The sequence below is a fragment of the Protomyctophum bolini genome (genome assembly GCF_963924005.1).
Source record: "Protomyctophum bolini genome assembly, chromosome: 20".
NCBI lineage: Eukaryota > Metazoa > Chordata > Actinopteri > Myctophiformes > Myctophidae > Protomyctophum > Protomyctophum bolini.
In genome coordinates this window covers 29,081,622-29,096,588 of record NC_137881.1, presented here as the reverse complement: position 1 = coordinate 29,096,588, position 14,967 = coordinate 29,081,622, and the positions used below count along the sequence as shown (strand labels likewise).

Here is a 14,967-nt window from a genome sequence, read left to right as displayed (position 1 = left end):
TATAATAAAAATAGCATTTCAAATATCTTATGACAACAATATTAATCATACAATAACATTAATATTAGGTTATTAGTAGACATAAGTAGCTGAATTCTCACGTGGCTTGCTAAGGAAAGGTATAATATACATGTTAATATACACTATAGCCGATACGCTCTGTTCGTCAACAATTGCAAGTTATTCTATCCATATATATATACATATATATATATATACATATTATATATATATGGGGAAGAATACAAACTATTGTAGCAATCTAGATCTCAGTTAGAAAATATATACAAGTAAAGCAGCAAAAAAAGAATGTCTACTTTCATACATAGTATTATTTTTTTCTCTCTCCATCAATCATAGATATCAGTGGTGTGTTAAACAAGAATGGACCATCTCTCATACAGGCAGAATCTGGCCACGCCATCGATCGGACACAAAGAGAAGAGAAGCCCCGCCCCTCCCCATTCCTATAGGGAAGCCCCATTGGTCCGTTCTCTCTCTCTCTCTCTCTCTCTCTCTCTCTCTCTGGGTATACTGCCACACTATCAAAAGAGCTGCGCAACGTCTTCGGCTGCGGACAGCCGAAAAAGCGGGTTTTTAAGACAGCTGGTGGATGGGGAAAAAAAAAGCTCCACTTCCGCGGACGACCATGCACGGCGGCTCGCGGAACGACCGCGGACGACTTGCGCTTAATTCCCATCCACCAGCTGTCTATAAAAACAGCTGCGCATGCACACGCCGTCACATGCTTCTTCTGTCCGCAGCGCAAAAAACGTTTTCCGCTTATTATAGGTCTGGAAACGGGGGTCTCTCTGTCTCTTTAATTGCCAGGCTTCTACTTGTAACCATCTTAGAATTCTGGGCCATGGGGGCTGCCCGAATGTCCCCGCGAGCTCCTAGAATCCGCCAGGTCAGTTCAAAGCGCGCCGTCACGATGGACGGCCTGATCAAAAAAAAAAAAAAAAAGTAAACGTAAAAAAGTATTTCCCCCTCTCTGACGACAGAGCAAAACATGCCCTGACAGAGTCCTGATTGTGCAATCACCTTGAATGATAAATCTCTGGTAGCTAATAAAGTGTTGTTCCTTCTAATCCCCATCAGAAACCACCATCATCACTAGAACATGGAGCTTAAGCTTTCTTTCTTTTTTGCATTATTTTGCGTTGATTGGAGAAGCAGCAAAGTCAGAACGAACATCGCCATTCTCCGCAGAATTCAAAATGGCCGCCCGAAACAGACGACACAAACTTGAAAAGATCACAAGAGGAAAACAAAAACAAACACGGAATAAAACACAGAATGACAAAAAAGCGACAATCAAGCAGCATGTATGCGTAGTCCTCCCCAAAACTACTCCGCCCCTCTCCTTCTCGTCATGCCTTTCAAAATCGTTCAGTTCAGAATCGTCCTCTTTTTTTTTCTCTTTTTTTTCTCCACACCGTGATTTCCCGGGCCATTGAGAAGAAGTCACTGGCCAACAGACATTAGGTACAATCTCAATGCAACATGGGTACTGTAGTTTTTTTTTATGGAAGCACAGGCTGAGCGAGACTACAGAGCAGACATTGTACAAGCGTGTCATTTACAATGGTTTCAGTTACTCTAATAACACAAACGGCAACAACAAAGTATAGGCCGACGGCTGAAATTAATGTACAAAGTGCTTTGCAAACTCAAAATCAAAGAACGGCGTACAGCCTATAGTGTCTGTTCTGTGGTTATATGACAGGGAGGGATGTTCAGAAAGCGAGTGGAAAACGTGTGTAGTTTAATCATAACCGGTGTAAACTACACCAAACCCCTGGCTGGTTAAAGGAAATTATACTGAAACCACTTTAAACGGTATACGTTGTACAGGTCTGTTTCTGTATATGTGCAGTCAGCCACAATTACAAGTGGAGGGAGGGCGAGAGAAAGAAAGAAAGAAAGAAAGAAAGAAAGTCAATGCTTATTCAACTTAATATCCTGTTCTCACCTGAGTTCATACATGCTTTTATAAGAAGGCTGGGTCAATGCCAGCAATAATTATGGAACAATATTATAAAACATGTTTTTTTTTCTTCTTTTCTGGCCTTAATATTGGAGAAGTTCATGATAGACACGACGACAAACGAGTACAGACACGTGTACACATAACGAGAAAAATAACTTTCATAATTATATAAAGTGTCCCGTTTTGCATTGCTTCACAATGTTTACATCTGTCACCCCTTACTGAAATGAAATGTCCCATCTATATAGCTTTCTGTTACCACTACCTCCCTAAAAAAGAAATCCCATACGACTATTTATTTATTTATTATTTCTATTCTTTTCCAAATCGGAACCATTTTGATTTTGGACCTGTGGCGGTCACTAAAAAAGCCAAGTATCTGGTTCGATCCATATATCTGCTTACCCTGGTAGGACAACTGGAATGGCCCCAAATTGACTTTTGATTAAAACACAAGCTAAACGCTAAACATGTTATCCTCTTCCATGCTAAACGCTAAGCATGTTAGCCTTGTCCAAGCTAAACGCTAAACATGCTATAGCCTCTTCCAAGCTAAATGCTATATAGGCCTACACGTTGGCCTATCCCCTTCCAAGCTAAACGCTAAACATGTTGGCCGTTTCCAAGCTAATCGCTAACATGTTAGCCACTCACCTTCCTTCTTCTCCATACCCTGTTTCATCCATCACTCCCTTCTTTCCACTGTCGCCCGTTACTCTTTTACCTGGCTTCAACTCATCCCTCCGTTTCTACAAAATAATCTCCATGCACCATATCTACTATCTTCTTCTTTCTCCTCCCCCACCTTGTTGTGCATTTCCTCCCCTGCTTATGCGCTATATTTGAAATTATATTACATAGCTTTTTTTGTTTTTACTTTACATACTTTTTTGTTTTGTATAATTTCTTTGACGAAAAAAATAAAAAATAAAATACAAAGAGAATCTCTAAAAGGCCTATAAACAGTTGTTTTGGAAGCTTCTATACCGTTCTCTGAAGTATAAAGTCACGATAATCGACCACGGCGACAAAGAGAAGGAACCTCTGCTTTTAATTCAGTTTATTTTCTTTCTCTCTCTCTCTCTCTAAAAAGGAACCTCGCCGGCAGAACAGAGGTGGAGAGAGAAGAATTGGAACTTTCCTCCATATTTCTATCCTTCAACTGCGCAATCCCCCCCCCCCCCCCCCCAACGTCCTCCTCAATCCCGTCCTCTCTCCTAAATTCTTCCTGCCATTCTTCCATCGTCTCCTCCTCCTCCTCCTCCTCCTCCTCCTGCTCCCAGCGTGCTATATAGGGCGGACCGACCCCCCCCTCTCTCACACGGCGGCCCCCAGCAGCAAGTCCTCGGGCTTGGCGGCCTGCAGGGGGATCTCGTTCTGGTTGGAGTCCAGGCCGTAGAACTTGACCTTGAGGCCGTCCACGGGGTGGACCACGGGCACCATGGTGAGCCGCGGGAAGCTGCGCGTGGCCAGCTCGAAGCGGCTGGTGCTGGCCAGCTCGATGGCCAGGATGCGCAGGAACAGCGTGGCCAGCTGCTTGCCCAGGCACGAGCGCACGCCGCCGCCGAACGGCAGGTAGTGGAAGCGGCCCTCCTTGTCCTCGCCGCGCTCGGGGCTGAAGCGGTCCGGGTCGAAGGTCTCGGCGTCCCGGAAGACGGACGAGGTGTCGTGCGTGTCCCGGATGCTGTACATGACGCTCCAGCCCTTCGGTATCTGGACCCCCTGGAGAGGGGCAACGAGAGAGAGAGAGAGAGAGAGAGAGAGAGAGATGAGAGAGAGAGAGAGAGAGAGAGAGAGAGAGATGAGATATCCAATGTAGATAATAAATGGATCTCCAAATGGAGATCGCCACCTGTACTGGTGACATCTATACTTCCAATGGACTATAGGTGAAAACAATTCAGAAGACTATAAGAACAAACAATCAGAACCAGTGCATATGGGTTCAGTACCAGGACTATTGGTCTTCAAAGCAACTATAGGCATATGTGTTTGTTATACGTGGCATATTATAACCAGTGGTCCTTGAGGAGCTGGTTCCAGGTGGTCCCCTGCAGCGAAATGATTGAAAGTTGGTAACAAAATGGACCCTTGTTAGATCTTCAAAGGTAGAGTAAGTGATTTCACTCAAAAAAACCGTAGGTTTCGTTTTTGGCTGTGGGACCTAAGCATTCGTCCAATCAGGATAGAGTCAAAATGAAACCTATGTTTTTTTGACCCCCCCCCCCCAGGGGTTAACTGGGGACAGGGAGGAACTCCTTATATGGTCAGCACACTCTATAGTAGAGAGGATTATCACAACAAAACAAAAAAATAAGTGATATTTGAATTAAGTGAAATCACTTACTCTACCTTTAACTCTTGAGTGTAAAATAAGTCTACACAATTAGAGCAAAATAATGTTATTATCTCTCCTATGGTATACCGCATCAATATATACAGCACGGGATTGTGGACAAAATACTATCCGCAAACGACAAAAACTATATATTTATAATAGTAATATAAATATTCTTTAGTTTTAGGGCCTGCGAGGCTCAAATTGTGGCTCAAATGCTGAATGAATAATGGGAAAAGGTTGAAAACCACTGCTCTATGGGACGGACAGACAGAGAGACAGACCGACGGAGAGACAGACGGAGAGACAGACGGAGAGACAGACAGACAGACTGTGAAAAAGGCCAGCTCAAATATACTCAAGTACTGAGCTGAGGTCATGCTGACCAAAAACAAAATTGTGTACAAAAGGACTAGTGAACTTTTATCGCTGTATAATTGAAAGTGTCTTAACTGGCTGTATCACAGTGTGGTATACGGTAACACGATCGCTCAGGACTGCAATTTAAAACAGCAGCTGAAATCATCGGCAGCACAGAATTACCCAGTCTCTACACCACTCGCTGGAAGACACCAGCCACCCCGCAAATACCCTGTTCAAACCACTCCCTTCCAAAAAACGCTACCAGAGCATCAAATCTCGTACCACCCGTCTCAGTAACAGTTTCTAACCCCAGGCAGTCAGGCTGCTGAACAGCTAACCTTGAACTGTATTGCACTGTTTTGTCACTTCACTTGCACTTTTCTTTTCCTGTTTTTTTGTCTTTTACTTGCACTATAGATGTTTGTTTATGTCCTGTGTATGTAAGACTGAGAGTGCTCTGAGCAAAAATAAATGTCATTGTATTTATACTCTGTATCTATACACATGACAAATAAACCTGAACCTGAACCTGCAGACCTCAATTAAGAACTGTTGGCTGGCAGAGGGCAGATTGACCTTAGCCTGCTGTATTCTCAATTAGTGAGCACCTGTATCCACCCTGCAATCAGCACAGCACACTTTAGAGTTTGTCAAGCCTATAGTTTTCTGTTCATTCTGTACAGACCACAGCAGCATGTGCGTCTCCTTGTTAAACACACATGCTTCCAAACCACACTACAAAATACAGACAGACGGACAGACAGACAGAAAGGGGGGAATATGTTGTATACTCACGTCCAGCTCAAATGTCTGCATGGCGGTACGGTAGCCCCCCGACACGGGCGTGTACAGCCGCAGCACCTCCTTGATGACGCAGCCCAGGTACTTGAGGCTCACGATGGTCTCCAGCTGCAGGCCGCCCTCGGGACACAGGCAGCCGTTGTGCAGGAGGCCGCGGCTGCGCAGCTCCTCGCGCAGGCGCTCCAGCACCTCGGGGTGGCGCAGCAGCTGCATGATCAGGGACGTGCTGGAGGAGGCCGTGGTGGCGAAGGCGGCGAAGATCAGCTCGATGGTCGACTCCTATATGGACGCAACGGACGGACGGACGCAACGGACGGACGGACGCAGAGAGAGAGAGAGAGATAGAGTCGGTTAATTTAGTCCAGTGGTTTGTTTGTTTGTTTGTTTATTTGTTTATGTATTTATGTATTTATGTATTTATGTATTTGTTTGTTTGTTTGTTTGTTTGTTTATTTATTTATTTATTTATTTATTTATTTATTTATTTATTTATTTATTTATTTATTTATTTATTTATTTATTTATTTATTTATTTTTATTTTTATTTTTTGACAGGGACAAAGCTCATTAATCAACATGTCAGTTGTCACTTCAATGTAAATGGGTTAGCCAAAGCTAAATTTCATCTGTAGTCCCCATGGGCAAGCTCTTAAAAAAATCATTAAGAATGATAAAAAAGAAAGACAAAGTGTACTAGTGTGCCTGCACACAACGCCATGCGTTGAGTGCATGTTCGCCAAACCTTAGTGCATGTTCGGCAACCTTAGTGCATGTTCGCCAACCTTATATAGCGCATGTTCGGCAACCTTTGTTGATTCTATGCTCAACCTTTTTCATGTCAAGGACCCCCAGAATTATCTCTATTGTGCCACGGACCCCCATCTCAAAATATGTAGTTCAAGCAACCCCCCCCCCCCCCCCCCAGAAGCAAATATTGTAGTTAAAAATAGCTCATAGCTCATAGCGCACCAACGAGTGGCGCGCTATGAGCTTGTATAGGTCTGCTATTTTTTACATAAAAACATAATGTTTAAAACACCAAAAGGGGTTCCTATGCCTGAAATGGGTTAATGCATGTTCGCCAACCAAGCAGCGCAACATGTTCGACAACATTAGCGCATGTTCGCCAACCAAGCAGCTGCATGTTCGGACTATAACGGGACTTTAGGATCTATGGGGCAGTTCCCCATTTTATAGGGGCCCGTATCCAACGTCTCCTGGAGGTTTGGTGCCATTCGCTGCAGCCGTTCTCCTCCTGCTAAAGTCGCTCACTGCAGATATACACTGCAGTCATAACAAGCTCTGTTCCACCGCGCCGCGCGCGGCGGGATCGCGAGGGTAATAAGAGGTCTAATTTTCTTAACCCATTTAGACCTATAAGTTCGATTCCACAAAATGTCTTTCTGAATCACGACGAGTTTTCTGAAAAACCTATGTTTCTATATTAGTCAGTGGTTCATTTTCCTGTCGGACCCCCCAAAATGATATGGTTTTGGACGCCGACCCCCCCCATCTGAAAATATGTCTTTCCACAGGGATCCCCCCCAGAAGCAAAGATTTGAGTTAAAAAACGTTCACTCTGAAAGAATGTATATACAAACATTTGGGCCACATTTTCACCATTTTTCAAAAATAGCAGACCTATACAAGTTCAAAGTTATATGAGCTTGTAGATCTGCTATTTTTCAATAGCTAAAGTATAACATAATGCTTATAATAACACCAACAGGGGTTCCCGCCCAGATTGGGTTAATTCATTTGGAAATGGATGGAAAAAGATGCCGTTACTAATGGCTCGAGCCCAAACTGAGGGAGGCCTCGTACACACATTAGGCACCATATTAAGCTTTATTAGGTTACATAACTCCCAGAAAAACGTGGTCTAAAACGTCATTGCATCATTTTCCAAAACGTACACACACACACACATGCACAGCGCACCGTCGTCGTCAAACACCGGCTGCGTTGCTATACTTCCCCCCCCCCAAAAAAAAAGAAAAAAGATAAATCAAGTTTTTTTTTCTTTTAGTTGAGTTTTCAGTTCGTTGTTTTAGGTATAGGCTACGGCGTTTCCATCCAATAACAACATCGTGCGTCTCTGTGTGTGTGTGTGTGTGTGTGTGTGTGTGTGTGTGTGTGTGTGTGTGTGTGTGTGTGTGTGTGTGTGCGTGCGTGGGTGTGTGCGCGTACGTGCATGCATTTCTCTGTGTGTGTGAGTGTGAGTGTACAGGAGGCCTCTTTCAGACCCCTGGCGGGGGTAGTGTTGACTTATTTTTGGCCCTGGACTCAACCCAAAAACCCTCAGAGAGAGAGAGAGAGAGAGAGAGAGGGTAAGAGAAAAAGCGAGGGAGAGAGAGTAAAGTTTCCACAAAATTCCTTAGAATTAGTCTAATAGGTAAATACAGGGTGTGCCTGTCTGTGTGTCTACGCTGCTGAGTGAGTGTGTGTGTGTGTGTGTGTGTGTGTGTGTGCGTGCGTGCGTGCGTGCGTGCGTGCGTGCGTGCGTGCGTGCGTGCGGTGCGTGCGTTGTGTTACCTTGAGTTCCTGCATGGTGAGTTCAGTGCCGTTCTCCTTAGCGCTTGAAAGCAGAACGTCGAGTGCGTCACTGTAATCCTTCCCCTGGGAACACAAAGGCTTCTCTCTGATGGCCTTCTCTATCCCCTTGTGGAGCAAGTCCCGCGCACGGATACCCTGAACACACACACACACACACACGGGACATTAGTAACATTTACCAACTAGTCGACTTAACATATTCTTCTGCATCTGTCCTGCGTTTATCGTGTGTGTGTGTCATAAGCGCAGCACATTGAACGCTATCATGGTGTCCATATCAAATAAATGTGTTTGAAAAAATGGAATTTCACGAGTTCCAAAGCTAAAATGTTTGCGGTTGCCACCAGCTGTTTCCAGGAAATCCACCAAATGAATTCAGATGAGCGCGCAGTAAAAAAAAAGCCCTAAGTGTTACTTTATCCATTTTGTAAAGTGTACAAATATACACTCTGCATTTGTACACTCACAGAGTTTCACAAAGCTGAACTTAATTTAATGAATAAAACATTACTGTGTATATAACCCAAGGGTTTGTATAGACGTTTCAGTGCTGCAAGCTCCACCAAATTAATCATATTTTGAACTATATAGGGACACCCCACCCTGACAGCAATTGTATAGGAGTTGAGCCATAGCATATATATATATAGGTTTAATCGGTTACACCGATAAAATATTGCGAAAACAGCCGATCTATCTACGTACGAGGCATTGTGCCCTTATTGTGGTTCGATTTGTCTGAGTCAAATTAATGTAATACATGCAATTCCAAGTGCTTGTCAGGGTGTGTGGTGGGGGGGATAATTTTCCTGGGTCCCTGACAAATAATTCTTTTTTTGTGTCAGGAAACCAGGATGTGTTTTGGACCCGAATGCAGAACTAATTTCAAAGTAGAAGCAGCTGTGAGACCTAAGGAGGACAGGATAGCAAAATACTTTAACTGTAACTTAAATCATAACTGCAAATCAAAGGCACACCTGATAGGGCGATTAGACGGAACAAGGGGAGAACACACGCGGGAAACAAGCCCCCCCCCCTGATAATACAATGAACCGACACAGATGCTCGCGTTCACACGGGCAGATGCGAAAGATATACAAAGACGCAAAGCTACACAGCGTATTTGTATGGCTTTGCGTCTTTGTAGCTGAAGTCGAAACCAGATTTGTAGCTCTGTATCTTTTGCAGAAGCTATATACACAAACGTCGAAATGCATCTTTGTATCTTCATGTCGCTGCATGGCTTCCATTGATAATGAATGGTAGACTGTTATGTTTGCATCTGCCCGCGTGTGAACGCAGCAAGAGAGCAAGTCACAGACAGTCTTATAACCCACTCAGGACGGGAACCTTTCTTGTTTGAAGCATTATATGATCTACAAGCTCGTGGTTGCGGCACTGAGTGCCGGGCCACAAGCTTGTAGATCTGCTATTTTGTGCAGGCTAACAGACCCCAGGACGTGTGACGACTAATTTGATTTACGTTTTGGAATAAGTCTGTCCGTGCGTGTATATATATATATACCTTCCTGTAGCCGGTGAAGGGCAGGTCGATGGGCAGGGTGAACACGTTGTCCACAAAGTCCTGGAAGGTGGAGAAGAGGTGTTCCAGGTCCTCCTCGGACACCCTGAAGCCCAGCAGCACCCGCACTGCCATGGTGAAGGACAGACGCTGGCTCTCCCTGGACAACACAACACCAGTACAGCTGAGTATAGGACACTTTACTCCCTGGTCAACACAACACAACACCAGTACAGCTGAGTATAGGACACTTTACTCCCTGGACAACACAACACAACACCAGTACAGCTGAGTATAGGACCCTTTACTCCCTGGACAACACAACACAACACCAGTACAGCTGAGTATAGGACACTTTACTCCCTGGTCAACACAACACAACACCAGTACAGCTGAGTATAGGACACTTTACTCCCTGGTCAACACAACACAACACCAGTACAACTGAGTATAGGACACTTTACTCCCTGGACAACAAAACACAACACCAGTACAGCTGAGTATAGGACACTTTACTCCCTGGTCAACACAACACAACACCAGTACAACTGAGTATAGGACACTTTACTCCCTGGACAACACAACACAACACCAGTACAGCTGAGTATAGGACACTTTACTCCCTGGTCAACACAACACAACACCAGTACAGCTGAGTATAGAACAATTTACTCCCTGGACAACACAACACAACACCAGTACAGCTGAGTATAGGACACTTTACTCCCTGGACAACACAACACAACACCAGTACAACTGAGTATAGAACACTTTACTCCCTGGACAACACAACACCAGTACAGCTGAGTATAGGACACTTTACTCCCTGGTCAACACAACACAACACCAGCACAGCTGAGTATATAGGACACTTTACTCCCTGGTCAACACAACACAACACCAGTACAGCTGAGTATAGGACACTTTACTCCCTGGTCAACACAACACAACACCAGTACAACTGAGTATAGGACACTTTACTCCCTGGACAACACAACACAACACCAGTACAGCTGAGTATAGGACACTTTACTCCCTGGACAACGCAACACAACACCAGTACAGCTGAGTATAGGACACTTTACTCCCTGGACAACACAACACCAGTACAGCTGAGTATAGGACACTTTACTCCCTGGACAACACAACACAACACCAGTACAGCTGAGTATAGAACACTTTACTCCCTGGACAACACAACACCAGTACAGCTGAGTATAGGACACTTTACTCCCTGGACAACACAACACCAGTACAGCTGAGTATAGGACACTTTACTCCCTGGTCAACACAACACAACACAACACCAGTACAGCTGAGTATATAGGACACTTTACTCCCTGGTCAACACAACACAACACAACACCAGTACAGCTGAGTATAGGACACTTTACTCCCTGGTCAACACAACACAACACCAGTACAGCTGAGTATAGGACACTTTACTCCCTGGACAACACAACACCAGTACAGCTGAGTATATAGGACACTTTACTCCCTGGACAACACAACACCAGTACAGCTGAGTATAGGACACTTTACTCCATGGACAACACAACACCAGTACAGATGAGTATAGGACACTTTACTCCCTGGACAACACAACACCAGTACAGCTGAGTATAGGACACTTTACTCCCTGGACAACACAACACCAGTACAGCTGAGTATAGGACACTTTACTCCCTGGTCAACACAACACAACACCAGTACAGCTGAGTATAGGACACTTTACTCCCTGGTCAACACAACACAACACCAGTACAACTGAGTATAGGACACTTTACTCCCTGGACAACACAACACAATACCAGTACAGCTGAGTATAGGACACTTTACTCCCTGGACAACACAACACAACACCAGTACAGCTGAGTATAGGACACTTTACTCCCTGGACAACACAACACCAGTACAGCTGAGTATAGAACACTTTACTCCCTGGACAACACAACACAACACCAGTACAGCTGAGTATAGGACACTTTACTCCCTGGACACCAGTACAGCTGAGTATAGGACACTTTACTCCCTGGACAACACACACACACACACACACACACACAGAGGGAGAGCGAGACCCAATACCTGTAGACGTTGATGGGTTCGGGGTTTGAACTCCATATTCGTAGACTCTCCTGGATGACCTGCTGGATCTTTGGAAGGTAAGACTCCAACGCCTCGTGACTGAACACCTTGGCAAACACCTGGACAGGAAGACAAAGACAGACGGGGGAGGAGGAGAGATGACACAACGTTTGCATGTTTCAAACCTTTGAAATTATATCTTAATATACAGGGGGGGGGGGTTTTGGCCGTCGGTACTGTATAGCGCTCTGTTTTTCATTGTGTTTTTGTTTATTGATTGATTGATTGATTGATTGATTGATTTAATACTTTATTAACAGGTAAAGTAGGCCTACAGATGTGTCCTTTGAGAACTTCACAGGTCATGCCATTGGCAAGGCAGTGGATTTGTCGGAACATTGTCAGTGTGAAAGCATGGGGCATTTGGCAAAAGGTCGTTTTATGTGTACTGTCAATGCTATTCAGATTCTTTATTACAACGAAAAGAAGTGTCGAAAAGTGACACTTGTTTTCAATAACAAAAGAGAAGATTTAGAGCTAAGGCTAAACAGTGGAAAAGAACCTTGGGGGGGAAAGCAAGTATTACCAGAAGAAATGCAGGAAAAGTAAAAAAAAAAGTAAAGTGTCGGAATTATGGCACATCTGTATAACAGATCTGATCATATGCAGCTGCGTGATCAAGAGACGTGCCGGAGCTGGCCCCCGCACGTGGGGGGCGAAAATAACGGGTACTTTCGGTGAAAACCGATTCGATAATTCGGATTATTTCGAGAACGATCCGATACCGATATGATTTTTTTTTAAATGGCCGATTCCGATTATACTATAGCGACTGTATCGTGCATCTTTAACCCGTTCTGACCTGAGATCAGATTCATACGAGGTTTTCACTGGACACACACTGGTCTGATTAACCCATTCTGACCTGAGATCAGATTCTAAAAATGTCAGTCGTTCTTCGATTTTATCAAAAATAGCAGACCTACAAGCTCGTAGCGCGCCACTCGGTGGCGCGCTATGAGCTTGTAGATCTGCTATTTTTCAATAGCTAAAGCATAACATGATGCTAACACCAAAACGGGTTCCCGGTCAGAATGGGTTAACCCGTTTGGTTTTGGTGTCATGCATTATGTCATGCTTTAGCTATTGAAAAATAGCAGACCCACAAGCTCATACGAGCTTGTAGGTCTGCTTTTTTTGGAAAAATCGAAGAACGACTGACACAGAAACACAGCTTTTTCAGAAAACTGTCAGGACGTAGAGGAACATTTTAAGAATCTGATCTCAGGTCAGAATGGGTTAGTGTACTGTATAAACCTCCTTGTACAGTAACACTCTCGGAGTTACAGACAGCCCATTTTGCCAGTGGACCGGCCCGGCCCCGGCCCGGCGGTCCCCGGACCACACATTGAGAACCAACTGGTATGGCTGTATATATAGGTCGTGGAGGGTTCATATTATAATAGATCACACGGTTTAGCGCTTTAACCCATTCTGACCTGAGATCAGATTCATACGAGGTTTCCACTGGACACACACTGGTCTGATGAACCCATTCTGACCTGAGATCAGATTCAAAAAATGTCAGTCGTTCTTCGATTTTATCAAAAATAGCAGACCTACAAGCTCGTAGCGCGCCACTCGGTGGCGCGCTATGAGCTTGTAGATCTGCTATTTTTCAATAGCTAAAGCATAACATGATGCCAACACCAAAATGGGTTCCCGTTCAGAATGGGTTAATCCATTCAGGACTGAGCCCTATATATAGACTCCACTAAAACGTCCTTCTGAATCGTGACAGTTTTCCTGAAGAACCCATGTTTCTGTTATCAGTGTAGATCTCAAGCTATATATTTCATGTCAACGAGGAAAGGTTGCTCTGCTCTTTAAATATAATGCATTGTGTGGGTGGTCCCTCCTTTCTTCTACCTCAAAGGAGCCCCACAATTATATGTAATTGGCCGCCGACTCCCATCTGAAAATATGTTGTTTCAGGGACCCCCCCTCCCAGAAACAAAGAGTTAAAAACGTTCGCTGTGAAAGAATACACATTCAAAGATCTGCGCCACATTTTCACGATAAAAAAAAAAAAAGCAGATCTACAAGCTCGTATAGCGCCGTGCTACGAGCTTGTAGATCTGCTATTTCTCAACAGCTAAAGTATAACATAATGCTTATAAAACACACCCAAAAAGGGGGTTTCGCGTCCTGAATGGGTTAATCCTCAAGGAGGTGCAATCAAAACATGACATTACTGCAGCAATAAAGGCTTGCAGACAGATCATGGTCGGGACGTGATTGACAGCTGTAAACACAGATTACCGCCGGCTTTTATCTCAATGAAAGGCAACCCCACAATGTGACTAATTACGGGGCAAATAATCTGTAATCCTTCACAGTGTCTCTGAGCAGGTGTGCCCTGCGCGCGCGCGCGCGCACGTACACTCATGTACACACGCGCGCGCACACACACCGTTTGCCTCCAGGGAATAGCTTAATCTTGATTGACGGTCTAATGAATAGAGGGAAGAAATGTCAACTTGAACATCTCTGTTTCCAAGTTCAAAAGTTCTACCGTTTACCCCCCCCCCCCTCCTCTCTCTCTCTCTATCTATGTCTCTCTCTCTCTCTCTCTCTCTCTCTCAAACGATGAGTTGGGTCCAAAATCTGACCATGACCTTTTAGGTCTTCATCAGGTCGATATTTACCTTTTCACATCAAGGTAATTCATTTATTCTGCCTTTATTAAAGCCATTTGATGAGCTTTATAGCCTATATAGCTCAGACCCCAAAGATTAGAATATTTTGTTGTCGTTGGATAAGATTTTGTCCACAATTCCATGCATTCTCCTATATACATTTTGTGTGTAGACTACTTGGTAAATTAAGGATTTAAGGATTTCAACGGTACAATTCCTTAACGGGTTCTCTTCACAAATGGACCCTCACAGGTGTGTAACGCTGGGAAGTGTACAGATGGAACCAAATGGACCCTCACAGGTGTGTAACGCTGGGAGTGTACAGATGGAACCAAATGGACCCGCACTATGGTGAGTAACGCTGGGAGTGTACAGATGGAACCAAATGGACCCTCACTATGGTGAGTAACGCTGGGAGTGTACAGATGGAACCAAATGAACCCTCACAGGTGTGTATACCTCTGGGAAGTGTACAGACGGAACCAAATGGACCCTCACAGGTGTGTATACCTCTGGGAAGTGTACAGACGGAACCAAATGGACCCTCACAGGTGTGTATAACCTCTGGGAAGTGTACAGACAGAACCAAATGGACCCTCACAGGTGT

At 44.4% G+C, this 14,967-nt stretch overlaps 1 protein-coding gene across 1 annotated transcript in view; it reads right to left on the bottom strand.

Moving 5' to 3' along the window:
* Positions 1–6: 6 nt before the first annotated feature.
* cyp26b1 (cytochrome P450, family 26, subfamily b, polypeptide 1) overlaps positions 7–14,967 on the bottom strand; it is an 80,787-nt gene continuing 65,826 nt past the window's right edge. The window contains 5 exon segments of the mRNA XM_080792851.1: positions 7–3,715; positions 5,490–5,774; positions 8,031–8,186; positions 9,577–9,733; positions 11,662–11,780. Of these exon segments, the coding sequence (XP_080648977.1) occupies positions 3,311–3,715; positions 5,490–5,774; positions 8,031–8,186; positions 9,577–9,733; positions 11,662–11,780 (1,122 nt within the window). The 3' untranslated portion in view covers positions 7–3,310.